Source organism: Hydra vulgaris, chromosome 03, assembly GCF_038396675.1.
Source record: "Hydra vulgaris chromosome 03, alternate assembly HydraT2T_AEP".
Lineage (NCBI taxonomy): Eukaryota > Metazoa > Cnidaria > Hydrozoa > Anthoathecata > Hydridae > Hydra > Hydra vulgaris.
This window is the reverse complement of record NC_088922.1, coordinates 52,455,628-52,476,357: the sequence shown is the minus strand read 5'-3', so window position 1 is coordinate 52,476,357 and position 20,730 is coordinate 52,455,628. Positions and strand designations below refer to the sequence as shown.

Genomic DNA, 20,730 nt, shown 5'->3' with positions numbered 1-20,730 from the left:
AAGGTTGCATATCTTTATTGCGCTTGCCACTTTCTTATTCCAGATTCTATTCTTTATCTCTACAAATCTCAAATCCGTTCTTGTATGGAATACTGTTGCCATATCTGGGGCAGATCTTCTAATGATGCTCTTTCTCTTTTAAACAAGGTGCAAAAACGCATTGTAAACATAGTTTGGCCTGCTCTTGCAGCCAACCTCTAATCTATGACACATCATCATAATGGGCACTGCTCTAAAGAGCTAGCATCTCTTGTGCCATCTACTAAAATTTATTCTTGTGTTACTTGTCATTCAATTAAGTCTCATCATTTTTCTGTGACTGTAATTAAGTGCTCCAAAAACTCTTACTCATCTAGTTTTTTTCCTCGAACATCGGTTCTTTAGAATTCGCTTCCTTTATCTTGTTTTCCTGATTCATATAATTTGCAATCTTTTAAGTTGTCTGTCAATTGTTATCTTGCTTTACAAACTTCATTTTTCTCATCTTTTTTCTTATAGTAGTTGCTTGCAGTCTTGTTGGAAGCAAAGATGTTGAAAACAACATCTAAAAAAACAAATAGGTTCTTGACGAAATGCTCCAGGAAAAGATTATGATTAGATACAAAACCTTTGGGGAAAAAAGTACTGTTTTGACACCCCTTTATCAGAAATGCATAACCAGACAAGCATTTTTAGGTAGAATTTTGCAGTTTTCTATATTTTACTAGCGCAGGAGTTTGTTCAATGTTGCTTGAGTAAAAAATACTATTGCCATTGGTTGTGCTGTGAGCCAAAGTAAAATAAGATTTATCATCATTGGCGCACAATTTTCTTAGCAAATTTCGATACACATCTTTGGCAGTCTGATGCATTCTTGATTTATTATTAGGATCATGGTCACCATTAGGATCATGGTCACCATCAGGATTAAATATAACGACTTTGCTACTGGAAACTTGTTTTGTTGCTACTGGAAACTTGTTTTGCTGAAACTATTATGATGTAACTAATGAAGCCCTCAGAATTAAAAAAAAATCAGCAAAAAAATGTTGACTATTTGAGGTTGACATAAGATCAGCACAAAATTTTTAACACATAACAACATAGAAATGAGTTTGGTAAAAAATCGCAACGAATAAAAACAAATAGAAACGAGGTAAGAATTTTTAGGTCAGCAGCTAGTTCAGCATTACTGAATGATGCCTAATTTCAAGAGCTGCTAATAATATACTAAGTACTACAAATGCTATGTCAAATATATGAACTATTCCAGATGCAACTTGTTTTATTTCTGCTTGTTATCCAGAACATGTAATCTATTCCAAGCTGCTATAAGTCCTAATGCCTTGTAGGATTTGGCTAAGAGAAGTTAAAATGACTGACTGACTGACTTAAAATACCCCCTGCCTTTGTGCTCTTAGTTGAGTAAAGGCTAAAGATTGTGACTTAATAAAAACACTTATTTTGGGCAGATGTTAAATGCATCTGGCTACTGACTTGTAGAAGATCTAGTCTTCGGCTTACTCATAGTCTTAAGCAAAAACTCTATGAGTAAGCCTAAAAAATTTATCAACTAGCCTCACACCCCTTCTTCATCAAATAGGCTGGCTAGTAACCTGTGTTACCCAGTATTGTGCCTAGGTTGAAAAACACTGGATTTCTTTTGACGCTACACATGGATTTTTGCTTGTGCCTTCTTGTTAGTGGCTATGTAATTCTTTCTGTTATCTCTTAATGAGGGTACAGCTCCAAAATTCAGTTTAATGGTTCTGAGGCCAGTTGGTTTTAGGTTTTTTGAACTCTGAAATAACCAGCTGTTGATGGAATCAGCTTATTAATATCAGAATATTAACAAGACCATATTGTTCATAAAAGAAGTTTCTGTTAGTGCTATTGGTGTTCATCGTCAAAACAACAGCAACAGCAACATAAAGGACCTTTTTGTTACAACTTTAGGTTGATTATCAGAAATGTCTACGACTGAGTTAACTCTCTATTTATTAAAAATATTTATGAATAAATACCTATAAATATTTTAAAAATATCTACCAAATTGTTTCAATCTACTCTTTACAAATAACTGTGGTCTTCAAAGTAGTGGTCTTCAAAGTAGTGGTCTTCAACTGCGGGCAGTTTGGTAGATTCAAGCTTTTTAGTATGAATTTGATTTCTTGTGAATTGTACCACTCTACGGTCTTCATAGAATAATTACAAGCAAGATCAAGCCAGAACAAACAGGGGAAATTGTGACTTCAATAAAATGGCAAAAGTCTAGCTTGCAAGCATTCTTCGATGTAAACATCCAAGTTTAAAGTCAACAATGCGACAAAAGCTCAAGATTTTGAGACAAAAACGTGAACGGCAGCTGCATATTGCTTGCCACAAGAGAAGTTTTTTCCTAAACTTATCCAATGATTTTTACTTGAACTTGTTGCTGACACAAACAACTGAAGTGTAAAATTTTGGAGCCGTTTGAATTCACATTTGATGAATGTTTTGTCATCCATAATTATGCAGCCATTAAATTTTGTAAGTACTTTGTCATAAAATTTTTGAGCTCGAGTTTAAGCAGTCATTTCCTTACAAAAATTTCCTGAGTACTTTATTGATTCCATAATTACAATTAAACTGCTACAAAATTTCCTGAGTACTATATTGATTCCATAATTACAATTAAACTGCTACAAAATTTCCTGAGTACTTTATTGATTCCATAATTACAATTAAACTGCTACAAAATTTCCTGAGTACTTTATTGATTCCATAATTACGATTGCTTATCTGATCGGTTTGGATATTTAATGACTCGATAAGACTTAAAATTGTTAAATTTCTTAACTTTGCTGACAAAAAACTTTATACCTTTTGGCTCAATCACTGTTCGATAACCCAGGATTTTGTGCGAATGATTGTCAAATACTAGTTGCTGCTTTCTTATCCTTAGAGTCACTCTTTCTTTCAGATCTTTTTGCTCATTCAATAGATAGAGAGCTCTTGTATTGTTTTATGACCATATAAACAGTAGTTTTGCTAGATTCAGATGCTTTAGTGATTGAAAGTAATGATGCAGAAGGATTTTGTATATAGCTGTTATTTTTTTTAATTTTTTTAACTGTTTCAATGACATTTTAATAAAGAGATATATTTTGACTTATTTGTTGATGTTTTTAATTAATACCATCATTACCTAATGTAATTATGCAAAATAAAAAAAAACTTTAAAATGTGTTAACGACAAATTTTAAAACAAAATTCATCACTCGGAATTTAACGATCACATGCTTAACATTCATTTGTAATAAAAATGAATACTTTTTATATTATTGCTGAAAATACTTTGCTAAAATTGTCTTACAAAACTTTTTTGCTAAAAAATATTAAGTAAAAAAATTCATGTTTATTAAAATCTGAATTAAAATATGCTTCTTTGAGACCCACGCTGAAAAAGTTTTGAATAATTTTTTTTACAATATTAACAATTTTACCCCAAATACTAAAAATTAGAATCAAATATTTTTACAACTTGACATGATGGTGAAAAATTGTATTGAAAAAATTGTAAATTTTTTTATTTTGTCAGCCTGCGTTATAATCTTAAAAAAAAAAAGTTGTAGATTTCTCAAACATTGACATTCTACAAGACATTTAGGATGAATTGAAATTTTTAAGACTTTAGCAAGCCTCAAAATTAATTTCAAATTCGGGCAAAAGTGCATTAAAAAAAAGCATTAAAAAGGAACATTAAATTCAAAATAAATAAATACTTAGCAGCATAGTTTAGGATTATTATAAACAAAGTGTAACTTTAACTTTGATGTACTTACTTCGTATTATTATGTATTTAAAAATATTTACCTCAGCCAGTATAAGTAGTGCTGGCACACTAAACTGTGAAGTTTTAATTATGCCTGTAGGACTTGGTTGAGAAATTTCCATAACAGAAGATCGTTCTGAAACTGAAGATTCTTCATGGCTATCATCATCAATATGAGCTATAACCTGTAGACTCTTTCTAAACCAAGCTGATCCTTCCAATGATGCTCCAGCTATATTGTTAAGACTTTCTACATATTTCTGTGCTAAATCCTAAAATTAATCAAAGTTTTTAACTGATTTTTTTTTTAATTAGTAAATCCATCATGATCACAACCATGATTATCATCATCATAATTATAGTGATCATCATATGGATCATCATTATGATGATTATCATGATAATGATCATCATGATAATCATCTTCTTCATCATCATCATGATTATCATTATCATCATAATCATCACCATCACAGACTTAATCGGGAAGCGAGTGCGATTGCACTCTATATCTGACCACGCATATAATATTTAATTGCGACAACATGGCCATGGCTTTTTGATGCATCGAGAACATTTCAAAGAGCGCAAAAAAAATCTTAACTTGGCGGGAGACAACTTCTAAAAAAATTAGTTAAAAAAAGAAATGAAATTCTTAACGAAGAAAAAAACTTAACTAAACAAAATAAATTACGTTTAGAATAAATTATTTCTAAAATTCTCTCTTTTATAACTTTTAGAAAAAAATTAGGCGACACTTTAAAAAAAGTAACAACTTACTATTAATGATCGTTTAGTAAAGAAACCATCATTCTTCAATATATCAAAGCGTACAACATAATTATTTAAGTATTTATGGTTTTTATTTCAACAAGATATTAATAAAACTAACGGTAGTTGAATTATATAATAAATAAAAAAGTAAATATATTTTTATAACCATTTCATGCTTTTCGTAAAAATATTATAACAACCTTTTTTTTAGCGATGTCTTTATAATGTTAAAAAAAATTCCGCAATGCGCCAGACCCCTGAAACAGCGAAAAGGAAAAACAACGAAGAGGAAGTGGAATCTAGCTTAAAAGCCAACAATATACAAATATATCAAAAACCCTACTCACTAAGTACACCGGCGGTATTTAGTGAGTAGGGTTTTTGATATATTTGTATGTTTTTGTTCTGAATGGACTGCTGGCACGCTGCTAGTTCACCCGTAAGTCACTTGATATAAATGTATGTTTGTGTTTTGTTCAAATCTCTGGCGCAGTGTTTATCCACTCATAATTCACTTTGTATATATGCATGTTTATGTTCAGATGCCTGTAAGTTTCTGAATGTTTATTTGATTATTAATTTTATTAACTTAGTTGACTACTATTTTTTAAATTTTATTGAAAATGCAGTTGTTGTTAAAAGTCTTATTTTTTTAAAATCGATCGTACAAACATTTTTAAAAGACATTTAAAGAATAAAAAACTATATCATTATCTATATAATTATTTATTATAATTTTTAATAAAACTCACTTAACTTTATAAAGTTTAAAAAATAAAATTAAAAATTTCCTTTTTATAAACGATCAATAAAAGTAAATCATTGCTTAGTTTAAAAACGCATTGCTAATATTAAAACATTTGATTACAAAAGATTATTTACGAATTTAATTGTTTTAGAGTGTAAAATAGTTTCCGACATACATGGAAACATACATATATTTAAATGTTCTTAAAGCATCTAAAAAGCTGTGGCCAAGTTGTTGCAAGTAAATAAATTTTGCGTCGTCAGAAATAGAGCGCGATCGCACCCCCTCCTGGTCTGGAAGCGGGTGCGATTATTATGATGATTATCATCATCAAGATCATCACCATCAGGATCATCATTATCACTTTAATGATGATGGTGAGGATCATCATCATCATAACGATGATGATGATCATCATGGTGATCATGATGATGATCATCATGATAATCATCATCTTCATCATCATAATGATGATGATCATAATCATCACCATCATCATTTAAGTGAAATTTATGAATATATATTAATATATATTAAATTAATATTGTATTACAATATTTTGTCAGTAAATCCAACCTGCAAGTCACGGCGAGCACGTCTATCATCTGGAGAAGGAACACGGTGCACAAAAATATTTAGGATTCCGAATAATACAAATAACGAAGGAGGCGATAGATTTAATTGTAAACTTTCTTTAAGTAACATAAAAATGGAATTTTTGATGTTTATGAGTTCCTCATTAGTTGCTGATAAAAGTAGCTCATTTAAAAACTGAAATAAATATACTTCAAGTGATGACCCATTTTGTAAGCGTTCCTTGTTTCCTAAAAGCTGGCGAGCTACCTGTCGACTTGTCTCTATGACTTTTTCTAAACTAAGAGCCTATCAAAAAATAGGAAAAATTAAATAAAAAGTGAAGATACCATTATACAAATTTAAATTTAAATATCTTCTTACCTTGATAGCTAGAGAAATTTCTAACAGTGTCATCTGGTCTTGAGACATATCAGGTAAAAATCTTTTGTTAATTGATGACAACCATTCCTTACCAGTTAATCCAACAAGTTTTGAAGTATTTGCATCATGCATGTTGTGCCATACATCAGCAATCGATGCAAGAAAAACAGCAGTATAATTGATTGCAATTGGTGTAAGAAGCTGAAGTATGCACAACCGCACAGCCTTAAACATATATATATATATATATATATATATATATATATATATATATATATATATATTACAGTTGTTTTTAAAAAAAGGTTTTTAAAAAAAGTCTATTTATACATGTGTGTGTGTCTGTGTGACTATAAAAACACAAATATCTATGCAGAGTTTATTATATAAAATATTACACAAGTTTAAAATTAAATATTTTATTTAAGTTGACTCAACATCATAAATCTAATATCTAAGATTTAATGATGCCCAATATACCCAAATAAATAATGTTTCATACCTTAAATTTTGGTAAAATCTAAGATATATTTCAAAACTTAAAAACATAAAAATTGTAATCATTAAAAATAAAACTATTTTATCAAAATATTTCTTAAAAAAAAAATCTTTTTTCAAATATTCAATTTTCTTTAAGAATTAGTATGCTCAACTTTTTTCTCTACACAGTGGCCTTGTTCGTCAAGGTTCCTGTTTCGAAGTTAAAGAGTTAATTAGAAAGTTGTCACCAAAATTTAAAATTAAAAAAAATTTCTTTTTTTTTAATTTTAAATTTTATCTTCTACGCCTTGGAGAGGTGCATACATTAAAAATCAAAATTTCTTTCATTTGTTTTGTATCATTCATAGGTATAGATGAAAATACCGATTTATTATTGTCCTTCTGCTTGATTGAGACTTAAGTCGTATATTATGCAATAATCATAAATTACCTAACATATTTGTCATGATTTCAGTTTCATGTGAATAATTTATTTACATGAAGCTTTTGTTTTATTTTGCAACATATATTATTTATAATAATCTATTAAGACCACGATTTGTAAAATAGAAAACAAAAAATATTAAGTTTATGATTTTATTTCAGTTTTAGGTTATAATTTTATTAGAGAATTTCTATTAGTTACAACTAGCTACAATGTTACAAAGAGTAATTACAAGTTTTTAGTTATGACAAGCTACAAATTACAAATAGTAATTGCAAAATTTCAAAGGATAAAAAAAAAAAGAGATGACAAAAGTCAGTCAGTGTTTGACTAACTTGGATTTAACCGTATGTATAAATCTGGATTTAACTGTATATATTTATTAAAATTTTGAATTTATATAAAAATTTTTTTCTTCCATTTTTACTACAGTAAAGTTTAATATTTTTTACAAATATTTTTTGCTAAAATTTTTTTTAATTTAAACATAAAAAGTTGGAATTTTGGCTACGATACAAACTGAAATTACTGTTGAAAATATCAATAGTTTGATTGTTTACATTTTTGTCTAAAACTGAAATTTCGGTTGAAACCTAACCTTGTGTTTTTACTATAAACCATTAGGTTTATTGATAAAACACAAAGATAATAAAACAAAAGGATTTCTTTTTCTTTAAAAGCTTGAACAAGTAGTTTTTAATTTTATTAAGTTGATTACTAGTGTATATGATTACTAGTGTATGATTACTATTGCATACTTGCTAAAGTTGATAACCATCAAACCTTTGAGAAAATATAATTTTCATGCACAACAGGAAAACCCATGTTTAATGATCAATTCATTTTTTTTAATTATTTAGCTTAACTCATTGTTATACAAATACATTATCTTTTTTAACAATAATCAGTATTTTTTTATTTAATGAAATTTTATTTTTATCTTCAGTAATTGCAATTGGTGGCAAAAATCTGTTGATTGTTGCATATATAACAGAAATTTCATTTGAGTGTGTCAAAATATTGTTTATTACAATATTAGAGAAATATTTCCATCTCAACTTTCTTCTATATGCAGATTATATAATGCATCTAACTATTGTTAAAAGTCTTGACGAACTTGCTTCTAATTTAATATTTTGGTATTTTTTCTTTTCTTAAAAAAAGCTTGAAGAAAAGAGTTTTATCATTTGCTTTTAAATAATGTATGCACTTCTTTTAAGATAATGCATGCCATTTGGAAAGCCTTTTTTATTTAAAAAAAAATTCTTCAAGCTAATTTGTATTTGTTTTTATGATGGCACCTGTTGTTTGATTTATATTGCATCATTGTTATAGTCATAAACCATATTAAATCAACTATAACTCACCAAAATCATAAATATTACAAGAGTTTCTTATTCTGTGTTTGAGCATGAAATAAGAAGATTTTCAAAATTTGAAAGCTAAAGAATTTGCTACCTATATGTAGGTAGCACTTAAATGCTTGCCACAGCATCATCTTTAGCTTGGGCTGTTAATGAGTTGAGTCTGCACCAAGACCTACTTGAAATGGATCTGGGTCTTGTTATTGTAGACCTGAAACCCACCAGATCAAGACCCATGAGACTTGTTAACAAAAAAGGTCAGGTAGGGTCTTATAACATTCTGACAACACTTAGAACTAAGAATATTGGCAACTAAAAAACCATAAACTTAATTTTATTGATATTAAATCACCTCATACTGCAATAGCACTAAATAAAACAATTCTTAAAAAGTTATACAAATAGAACATTAGAAAAATAATGTGCATTGTTTTAAATAGCTTTTCCACAAATGACGCAATGTTAAAATTCTTAAAAAAAAGCTTATTACTGAACTAGTCAGAAAAAATGCTTTTTTTTTCATGTTAGATGCTCTATTTTAAATTTACTTGTTCAAAAAACAATTGAAGGCATGAAACATTTAATAGTAAAAGTTTGAGAAAATGTCAAATTATCAACTTTGAAATGGCAACAGTTAAAAGAAGTATCTCAAGTATCCTAGTGCTGATCCATAGTGTAATGTTGTGTTAGATGTAAAAACGAAGATGGTAAAATAAAGGTAAAGATGTGAGGTAAAACTTTACTTATATATGTCTTTAAGATGTATTTACTTGTCTAAAAGAAATTGATTTAATCTATACACATTCACAAAATGAAGAGGGGTGAACACATTCACTAAATAAAGGGGAGTAGACAAAATCACTAAATGAAGTGGCGTGGACAAGTTAAGAGATAATTGTGGCTATTTAAAATTTTTTTATGAAGTTATAAATCTTTTCTTCTCAAAATTAAATCCAACAGGAAACTACTATTTTATTCATATTTGTGAAATTTATTTACAAATAATGGATGTGTACAGCAATCGTATTCAATTTATATGTCAAAAAATGAAGAAAATAATTTTTAAAATATTGGAAAGTTATTTCTGACATTTTAGTTATTGCTTGACCCATTTTATAAAATGATCAGCATGGATTACTACCTCAAGGAAATATATGGCATGCAAGTGGAAAAAAGGTAGAAGATATCTATGTTTTATTGAACAAATTGTGTAGTGAGTTCTAAGTTTTTGGAACACATGAAACACACTAGTAGTAGTATTTTAACACTGTCAAGACCTTCTGCTTTTTTTGTATATACAAAAAGAATAGAGAGATGCAAAAATCATGTTGCACTTAAAAGATTTTCTTTAGAATTCTTAAGAATTAAAGAATAAATTAAGGTGTATTTAGAGTTAAGATATGTTGATCAAGCATGATTGGATAAACTGATACCGGTGGAGAGTTAATTAGTCAAATTTCCAGTTATACAATTTTGAGCACGAGACATTTTGTCCAAAATGACCTTTGTAATTGACGGTATTTATTAATTTAATTATTTTTAAACTTGAAAATAATTTAACTTGGGCTTAAAAATTGTTTTAAAATGAAAAGCTTTGCATGAAAATATAATGTAAATACATAAGTGTACTGATTTGCAAAAAAGGATTTTTTTTCCGCTATGCAACCTTGTTGAAGTTTTTGTCTCATTTAAAATTGTTTTTACTTAATTGAGTAAAAATGATGCAAATCTCATAATTTTTGTTTAAAATTTACAACCAATTTTTATGATGAACTCTAAATGAAAGCTAAAGAATGACTCAGAACCAACAGTAGAAACAGAGACTAAGATTGGAGCAACTCAGTTAGTTAGCTTTAGAATTTAATTATGAAAAGCCACAACTAAAGTTATTGATTAAAAACTGTATTAATTTTGTTTATATGATGCCAACCACATTGGGAGCTATTGTATACTCTCAAAATTGAATATAAAATGAACTGGGAAGTTGTTAGTATGTATACTTTGAACTTAATTTTCTTTATATTACTATTAATTTTCTTTATATTTACTAATTTTAACTTTCTAATAAACAGAGAAAAACAGCAATGAAAACTAAAATAAAACTTTTCTAATATTTTAGAAAAAGCAAAAAAGTGGAAAAATATAGTGTTGTTTATAGGATTAGGAAGCTTCCCTTAGCGATTGTAGAGATTTTAATTATAATTTTTATGAAGTTATTTTTTAAATTAATATAAAAAAATAATTATTTCAAAAATGCTTTCTGTTTTCATTTTTTTTTTGAAATTTTAACTGTTAATGGCGGCCATCTTAAATTATACTTTATAAGGAAAAAAAACCTTATCATGTTCAAACAGCAACTGTGATACAATGGTCAGAGTACTTGCCTTAGAATCAAGAGGTTCACTTAAAGCAGCCATGGCACAGTGGTTAGAGCATTAATATCAAGAGGTTTGAGTTTTGATATATGCTCTCACCAAATTAAAGCCACATATTATAAAAAAGACACACAGTGTAGCATAGACTTATATATACAAGTTGAACCTGGGTCTGCGCCCTATGATACTCAAACTAGACTCAACCCATTAACAGCCCTATCTCTAACAGATAAAAATATTCTTCCCATCTTGCATCACTTGAAATCTTTTAAAAGTTGCAACCAATGCAAATTAGTATAGCCTAAGAGCTGATACATGCTATCAAAAAAAACATACCAAGTTCTAACAATCATTTTAAGCATTTCCCTAAAAATGCAGCAATTTCATTTGGTATTAAAAGTATGAAACACATACATTCACAAACGTTTAGAGATAAGCATGCTAATATTAATAATGATACTTATCAGATGCAGATGATTTAATAGAAATGAAAATTTGATTTAAGTTGGATTCCAAAAATAGCATAATAAATTCAAATGTAAAACTTTACAAGCCAAACGAAGCTAATATACATGAATAAGTCATTAATAATACCAGAAAAATGAAAAAGTCAATTTGGCCAAATGATCTTTTTTTTTATTTGCAATTTTCTCAGACAAATTCTAAAAATATAATTAAAAATTAAGGTAATTTTTTATTCTGCAAATAAATGATTTTGAAAATAAGCATTTTTTCATAAAATCAGCATAATGAGCTACTTTCAAATGCTTATACAAATCCATCTAGAGTTTGTATTCCCATGCTACATTTTTAATACTGAGATTTTAGTATTACATTTACCTAGCCCATGATCCTGTGATTTATCTTCAGTAACATATTATTGGTTTCCTCGATGTCTATTATGACCAGCATCGAAATCAACCAATTTATTACTTATTTTATAAATTTTTCATCCTCACAAGAGTTACTCTCTCAAAAATTGTTTTCTATATCTGATTGTCTTCATCAAACTGCTGATCTATTTAACTTTCTACCCTTTCATACCCTACTTTTGATATACTACTACAATAACTGCTAGTTACATAACATGGGCAAAACATAACTGTTGATTTACAGGTTATAATCTCCCAAATTTTCACCACACTTGCTATTTTAATCGTAATACCGACAAAATCTTTCCACGAATCAAGTTTTGTGCAGTCTTGTTTTAATAGCTCAATACACAAATTTGCAGACATTGATCTTGTAGTACAAAGTAAACCTAAGCTCCAGACCTCACAACTTTTTGCATGCTAATTAATATTTAAGTAGAGATGGTTATGTAGTGATGTGCATTCATCAAAAGATAAAGAAAATCCTACACCGAATTCAGGTTTTTTTTGCCTTCAATTTCAGTAATTAAAAGATTCCTTATTTTTTTATATAATCTACAACAATTTTATGCACAATGTTGACTTTGATGGATAAATTTTGTTGTTGGAATCCTATTAACCATGAGCGAGATCTCGTCTCGCTCTTGTTTCTCGTGAGAAATGGGACTTCTCGTGAGAAACGAGAAATAGAAAATTCTTGCGAGAAGTAGAACGAGACTTAAATATTATATTATTTTCCAAATTAAAAATTATTATAATTTACAAAATGCCTAATAACTTGTTTTTTTAATTAATTAATATTTTGACTCCGTGATTTTAATAAATCTAATTAAAAATTTTTAATTAGATTTTTTAATTAGATTTAAAAAAAAAATCTAATTAAAAAATTTTAATTAGATTTTTAATTAGATTTTTTAATTAGATTTAAGAAAAAAAATCTAATTAAAAAATTTTAATTAGATTTTGAATATTTTTAATTAGATTTTAAATACAAAAACTTTTTGTATAAAATGGTGCACTTTTGACTTAATTTCATTAGTTAACCAGTGGAATTCAACTTGACACATATTGTTCATATTGAAAAGAAATATTCTTGCCTCATTTCAACGATCAAAAATGTCACCAAGAAAAAACAAAATCTGGAGATATTTTCAAAAAACAATTACTTTTGCGCTGATCTGGCATCCTTTTCAGCAGTCGAAGGAAGAGATTTCAAGAAATTCTTTGACATTGCAAACCCTAAACTGAGCCTCCATCACAGAACAACATATTCAAGAAAACTTTCAATTCGGTCAAGAGAAGTTCAAGCTGGAATGAAGAGCATAATAATGGAGATTACGCCAAATCTAAAAAGTGCTGCATTTACTTCTGACCTTTGGACTTCTAGAGCTCAGGACAGCTACATTCTTGGACTTTTCCCACCCATGTCCAACACCCCATGTCCAACAGTTTCCAGGCAGACACACAGGTATCTTAATTGAAGAAAAGCTGGATTCTTTCTTAGAAGAACAAAATTTGCCTGCTGATTTGCCAATGTACTGCATGAACGACCAGGCAAGAAACATTAAACTTGCAGTCATATTGTCAAAGTGCCTTGACCAATACTTGTGCAACAATCATATTTTGAGACTTATTTGGAATGACTGCTGGAATGGATGATGCGTTGCAAACATGCAAAGATTTGGCTTCTTTAACTCACCAGTCAACAGTTGCAGCTGAGTTGCTTGAATCAGAATCAGACGCTCAAGGAATCAATTTTAGACAGTTATGCCAATCTGTTGACACAAGATGGAATAGTGAACTGGATTGCATGGCTTCTGTCCAACATCTTAAGAGTGCAGTTATTAGCTTATGTGCAAATGAAGATATTTTTTCTTCAAAGACCATCAGTGCATCACAGTGGAAATCAATCGAGGGAGCAGTAGAAATTTTGGCACCACCTAAAGAAGCTACAGAAACGTGGTCGGTTGAGTCTATTCCAACAACTAACACTGTCGCCGATTCTCTTTATTTAATCCAAGACAAAATTGATCAATTTATTGAGACGGATGGAAAAAATGGCTACGGTGTCTTGTATGCAAAAAACTTGAAAAGCTGTATTGAGAAAAGATTTCCTCTTTGTCACACTGGAAACTTATTGAGTGCTACAGCAAACTACTTAAATCCTGCTTTAAAGGGACTTCACTTAAAGCTCTTCAAAAAATTTCAAACAACAAAAGAATGGTTAGCCTCACAGGTTAAGGATAATGTTGAGTGCCAACCTGTTGCCAGAGTCCTTTCAGCAGATTTGTCCCCTAACTCAAAACTGAAGCGCAAGTTAAACGTCAGACTTGAAACACAAGAGCCAACATCTGAACTGAATCCTATTTTGAGCAAAATGTGCCAGTATGAATATCTCCCTGATGCCAAAAAAGACTTTCCGATTCTTGATTGGTAGAAATTGCATTTAAATACATTGCCAGAACTCTCTTCATTAGCTAGACAAATTTTAGCTACTCCAGCAAGTTCAACTAAATCATAGAGAGTTTTTAGCTCAGGTGGAAATGTCGTCTGATCATCCAGACACAACTTACACCCAGAAAAAGTAGAACAAATCATCATAATCAGAGAAAACATTGTCTTGTTGGAAAAGTTTGACAAAAAAACTCTGAACTAATATTTGAAAAAGTTGTTTACATTTGACAAATGTAATTTGTGTCTATTTGTCAAAACCATGTTTACATTTTTTTTTTTACTTGGATTTTAATAAATTTGTTATCAAAAATTGTTAAATTTCTCATCTCGTCTCATTCTCGGTCTCACGAGAAGTACTTACTTCTCGTCTCGGTTTAAAAAAACCTAGTCTCGCTCATGGTTAAATCCTATTCTATAAGATCTGCATGTATGTCAAGAACCGCGTATAACATTGAAGGAAATCCCATTAAAGGCTGTTTTTGTGCATGTGTAGCAGTTGTGCAAATATTTTTAAGAAATTTTCTCACTACACTGCAAGTGTTTTTTAAGTGATTTTCTTGCTACAGTATTGGAAAATAACTGGTTATTGTTTTGATTTTTTTGTTAATGGTTCATCTTGTGTGTTTACTAGTAGGTGGTGTGAGGTTAATTTTATGGGCAGAAAGTAAGAACAAATGAACCATTGAGCCACCTCCAATTTTTAAAATCATATTTAAGTCAGTATACTTACACATCACTCAAAAAGCAGTTGGTTATCATGACAATCATTTAACTCTTTAGATTTAGGATCAATACTTTGTCATAAATATTCTTACTTACAAACTACTCTATTTTAGGTGTGTCTTTTTAAGAGTTAAAACAACATCAAAATAAGCAATAATGCCTAAATTTTTTAAAACTTAAATAAAACTACAAAAAAAAATTTTTTTTAATGATTTTTTTCAAAAAAAAATATTAAATTTTGTTAAAAATTCAGCATACTAAATATTGAACTTATGTCAAATTATTCAAACAAATTTTTTTTTGAATGAAATTGTTCCTCCTAAATAGTCATATTTTAGTTATTTTTTCTTTATAAAAAGCAGATCCTCCAATAAAAATATTTTTGAACCTTTTTTTGGGGCAAAGGTGGGGGTGGGGTGGGGTTGGTGAGAGTTTAGGCAGGTACAAATAAATATTAAGGATCTTTGATTTATTACTTTTCATTTCTTCTCCTTTTTCTGAAAAAAAATTAGATTCAAGTTAGCATTTTGAAACTTAAAATACACAAAATATATTAGAACAGTGCTTACCTAAACCTGGAAAAGTGGGTGTACCAGAATAGGTTTTTTCAATTCTGGCCAGAATTCAGGCCGGAACGAGAATTATATTTATGTTATTTTTTACATCCAAGATTAAACTTTTTTAAAGATTAAAGATTTAAAGAAAAAAGATTAAAGTGGAAGCATGCTCACCTTAGCTATATAATATATAATTTAACTTATTTCATAAATTTTATTCTTATTTTATTTAAATGTTGTGTTTATTTGTTTTTATTTTATGTGTTGTAAATTTTTAACAGCATGATTTTTTTTTAACTGCATTATCATTTATATTTAAAATTAATTCTATATTTTTATTTTTTATTTACATTAAAATATAAATTTTTACTGTATTTGTACTAAAATCATCCTTTAGTTTTTAACTATTTAAATTTAATTAACATTTGAACATCTAAAAATGTCTTCATTTGTTTGGAGATATTTTAAAACAAATGATGTCACAAATACATTAGCAGAATGTAAGTTATGTCAAAAATGTTAAATGCAGTAGCACCCCAAAAACTTTTAGCACAACACCACTCCATATGCATTTAAAAAAATATCATATGGATACATATGATGAGGCTAAACAAGAACAGAAAAGGGAAAAAAAATCAAAAGCTGAGACACCACGAGAGAGAAAATTGGAAGCAATTAAGTCACAGACACAAACTAGCATAGATGATTTTGTTCCTAAAAAAATTTGGAATATAAAGGACTCTCGCTCCTCCAAAGTTAATCAAAGAATAATGAATTTTATTGTGATGGACAATCAACCTTTTTCTGTAGTTGAAGATCAGGGGTTCATTGAATTGATTGCTCACTTGCAACCACAATACCTAATTCCAAGTAGAAAGTTTTTTAAGGAAACAATGCTACCAGCATCATACGAAAAATTAAAAACGATAGTATTTAATGACATTTCTGCAGCTGATCATATTTCATTTACAACAGATATTTGGACAAATACCTGTAGTAATGATGTATTTATATCATTGACTGCGCATTTGATCACAGATAATTTTATTAGAAAGGATTGTGTTCTACATCATAAGCATTTTCCAGGGTCCCACACTGGAATAAATATTTCAAATTTATTCGATGCGATGCTAGTTGATTGGGATATTTCCAAAAAGAAAATACATATAGTCCTTCGATTCAGGTTGCAGTATACAACATCATTAAGAAATGCAGAAGCATCTGCACTTCTTAATGACTGTTAACCTGTTTAATTGGAATGGAAAGAAGAGGATGGCCATAGGATTTGAGAGTTGAATTAGAAGAAAAGTTCTTTGTAAATAGTTCAGCCTTATCCTTGGGAGAGGTAATAAGATTAGTCCCATGAATGAGAGATGGAATGTTAGACCTTTCTTTGTTAACAACACTGTTGAAGATTTTCCAAAAGTCTCTAAAGCCAAGCTTCTGAGATAAGATATGAGATTTAGTGAACTGAGAATAATGGAGCTTAGCATCTGACAGCATCTTTTTACATTGATTTCTTGCAATAATAAATAGCTGTTTGCTCTCAAGTCAGCTTTAAGATAGTAGTAAGTAGTGCAATAATAGGATCATTCTGAAAATGAAGTACAAGATGAAAGATTTAAAGAGATCATTGCATGGTCAGAACCACCTAAGAGAGAAAAAGGAGAAACTGAATACAAGCGAGGATCAGAGACCAGACATAAATCAAGGAGTGAAGGTAAATGATTAGGGTTGTCAGGTCACAAAGTTAACTATCTGAGTAAGAGATTGAGAAATGCAGTTATAGGCTTTAGTGCCAGCAGGGTCAATGGCATTAGAGCCAAGCCATTCAGTATGATGAAAATTAAAGTCACAAATAACAACAATATTGGCAAAGGGGTAAAGAGAGAGAGCATGGTCAATTTGATCAGAAATTATAGTGTGTGTGTGTGTGTGTGTGTGTGTGTGTGTGTGTGTGTGTGCATATGTGTGTGCGCATGTGTGTGTGTGTGTGAGAGAGAATTTAATATAAACAATAATTATCATGAAAATCAGTGAAAAGACTTGAAAACTTTAAGATCATCTTTTCGATTTAATTTCACCTTTGGCTGTCCTGTTACTAAACTATATGAAACATTGCTGTGAATCTTTTCTGTGTTCCATGCTTTCCACACTACAACGATTGACGAAAGAATGTTAGGAAGTAAACCTAATAGTCCATCTTTAATATCGCTTAGATTATTAGAGCCTAAAAATAAAAAAAAACTAATATTGGTTGAAAATTTGAATGAAAATTTGAAAGAAAATTTTATTATTAGAAGCTTTTAACTCTTGATACTTGGTTGATGCTTTTTCTGTTTTAAATTAATTTAATAACTTCATAAAATTAAAGTTAAAAAAAAAACTAAATTTATTAAACTAAAAAAAAAACTACCTTCTTCAGGAAATTGTTTTGTATGAGGGGTTGTTGAGAAAACATGAACAAGGTTTGAAAACAATGAAGTAGAAATGTCATCAGTCTTAACTTTACTCATCGGTTGCATGACCGCAGAAACCATTAATGCCTGTGTTGATGTACCAATTAATGAAAAATGACTTATAGAAGTCAGCCCATTAAGCAAAATTATCATATAATCTACAGGTATTTCTGCGTATTTTTCTGAATATTGTCTGTGGACCAAGTCAGTAAGCATAACTAAATTTATACATATTTGTTTAACTACTGGAATTATCAAACTCATCATGCTTTCACTGAACTTTGGTAAACACGAAATTACTAAACTTATCCAGTTATCATGTAAATGTATCCAACTTTTTTCACAAAGTACAGTTAGCGTGGCAGAAATAAACATAGGTTGTGTGATGATAGGTCTAAAAGGAATATATTCAAATGGCAAACAGTTGGGAGGAGGGTTTTTTTGATTGCTCGGTAGTGTAATGTTTTCTGTACCAATGAGATATTCTAAATGAATAAGTGAGTCCATAAAATTTAGTAAGGTCTTTTGTAAATCTATCAAATTTCGATTAGAAATGTTTCTTTTAGATGTACTTGTAAGATTAGGCAAATTAACCATGCTATAAACCCCAGTTCCATTAACTTGTTGATAATCAGAGCTATCAGCATAGACTGTGGAGAGTAAACAGTGTAAACCAATACGCTGAATTTTGCAACGAGACATTAAATCACTAATATAGTTAGCAAATCCTTTTCCACTATCTTTAGCAATATCAATCAAAAGTAATGATACTTTAGTAAGAAGTTCTGCAGAAATAGTTTGAACTAAAAAATTTCCTTCTATGAGTGAAGAGTTTACTTGCAGACGCTCATGAAAATCAGATCGAATATAATACAAACAAACAGATAACAAAATTTCAATGTACTTAGCAGTACTAGCACGAACCAGCAACTGTTGAGCTAAATAAGCCAAGTACAATATTTAATGTTTATTTAATATATAAAATGCTAAAACAAATATGAAACAAAAAAACATCAAGTCGTGTAAATGTTACATACCCATTTCAACACACATGTTAGTACTTGTGGATGAAATGTCATTAATAGTCATAAATATCCTTAATAGTCATATTAAAATAGTGATAGCTGGGCCCTACATATATACATCAACAAGGATTAGGGCATTGAATAGGTTTTGATCTGTATAAAATTGTGTCTAATGACCAGTTTACAAGAGCCAGAAAAAAGGTTGATTTTTTCTTATATTAGATCAACTATACTATGAATTTAATATCAAAATTTCAACAAAAACTAAAAACCTTCTGCTAAAGATCCATAAAACTCTTTTCCAGACAAAACTCTTCGATGTCGAATTAGTAATTCACGAAGAAGTGATTGATGTGGAGAGTTTCCCACATTAACACTTGTAGTTGCAGCAGCACATATAAACAAACGACCCTCACAGTTTAAAATGGCTAAAATACATCGAAATGCATACAAGCACATATCAGTATCATAATGATCAGTATAAAGAAGTTTGTGTATAAGTAGAGGGTGCGTTGGCAACGCCTTGACCACACTTGATTTGATTTGATTTTCTAAAACAGAAAAGTATAACTTTGATCATTTTAATACTAAAAAATTTTTTAAGCATATTAAACATATTACCATTAAAAAAAAGTTTTTAAAGGAGACTGTTTTAAACTAGTTCAAAACAAATTAACTGAATGAAACTATTTGCAATAAACTTTAAAAAAGGTTATTTCAAAATCATAAAATGGTTAAAACTTATCTTTATGATTGACTAATACTTTACTTTTGAAAATTACACAACTTTTAAAAGTTTATAAAAATGTTTGAATAGTATTAAAGCAAATAAAATAAATTCTATTAGGTAAACTACTACATTCTACATAATTTATACAATTTATTTATTTTTTCAAATTTATTCAAGTCCTATATAAGCATACAGAACTCTACTTAATCTTAATAATATTAACAAAATCAAAATAATATTAATAAAATCAAAAAAAAGAAGTAGTGAGAGTGTTGCAACTCAGAATCTATCTATATATTTATTTGAGTGTGTGTGTGTTTCTAGTATATATATATATATATATATATATATATATATATATATATATATATATATATATATATATATATATATATATGTATGTATATATACAGTGTTTCACATGAAGATGTGCGATCACACAAATTATATGACCACACTAAAAATACTCTGTTCTGGTGATTTGACCATGGCTTTTGACATGTTTTCAATATTTAAAATGTGCTAAAAAAACTTACTTAAACTTATCTAAAAAAAACTTTACTTGAAAAAAGAAAAAAAAAATCTTAATGAAAAAGAAAATAAAAGAAACACTTAACTAAAGCAAAAACACAATATATATATATATATATATATATATATATATATATATATATATATATATATATATATATATATATATATATATATATATAACCCAACTAAAACAAAACTCATCAAACTTAAATGCTTAGTTTATTTAAATTGTGTTTTTAATTACATTCGGAATAATTAGAACATTAATAAACATTAAACAAAGAACAATTTATTTTTAATGATCGTTTAAAAAATAGGCACACTTTTAATTATTGTATTTATTTTAATAATTTAAACAATTGTACTTTTTTTTTTTTTTAATTTGTTTTAAAAGATTAACATTTATCATAAAAAATACATAATTATATAAATAAAAAAAC

General features: G+C 28.8%; 1 protein-coding gene across 1 annotated transcript in view; it reads right to left on the bottom strand.

Moving 5' to 3' along the window:
* LOC100209804 (protein dopey-1) overlaps positions 1-20,730 on the bottom strand; it is a 66,698-nt gene that overhangs the window by 10,278 nt on the left and 35,690 nt on the right. Inside the window, exons 12-17 of the mRNA XM_065793626.1 lie at positions 19,299-19,577; positions 17,959-18,939; positions 17,627-17,772; positions 6,273-6,497; positions 5,892-6,197; positions 3,835-4,065 (exon numbers count right to left, since the gene is read on the bottom strand). Of these exons, the coding sequence (XP_065649698.1) occupies positions 3,835-4,065; positions 5,892-6,197; positions 6,273-6,497; positions 17,627-17,772; positions 17,959-18,939; positions 19,299-19,577 (2,168 nt within the window). The remainder of the gene's footprint in view (positions 1-3,834; positions 4,066-5,891; positions 6,198-6,272; positions 6,498-17,626; positions 17,773-17,958; positions 18,940-19,298; positions 19,578-20,730) is intronic.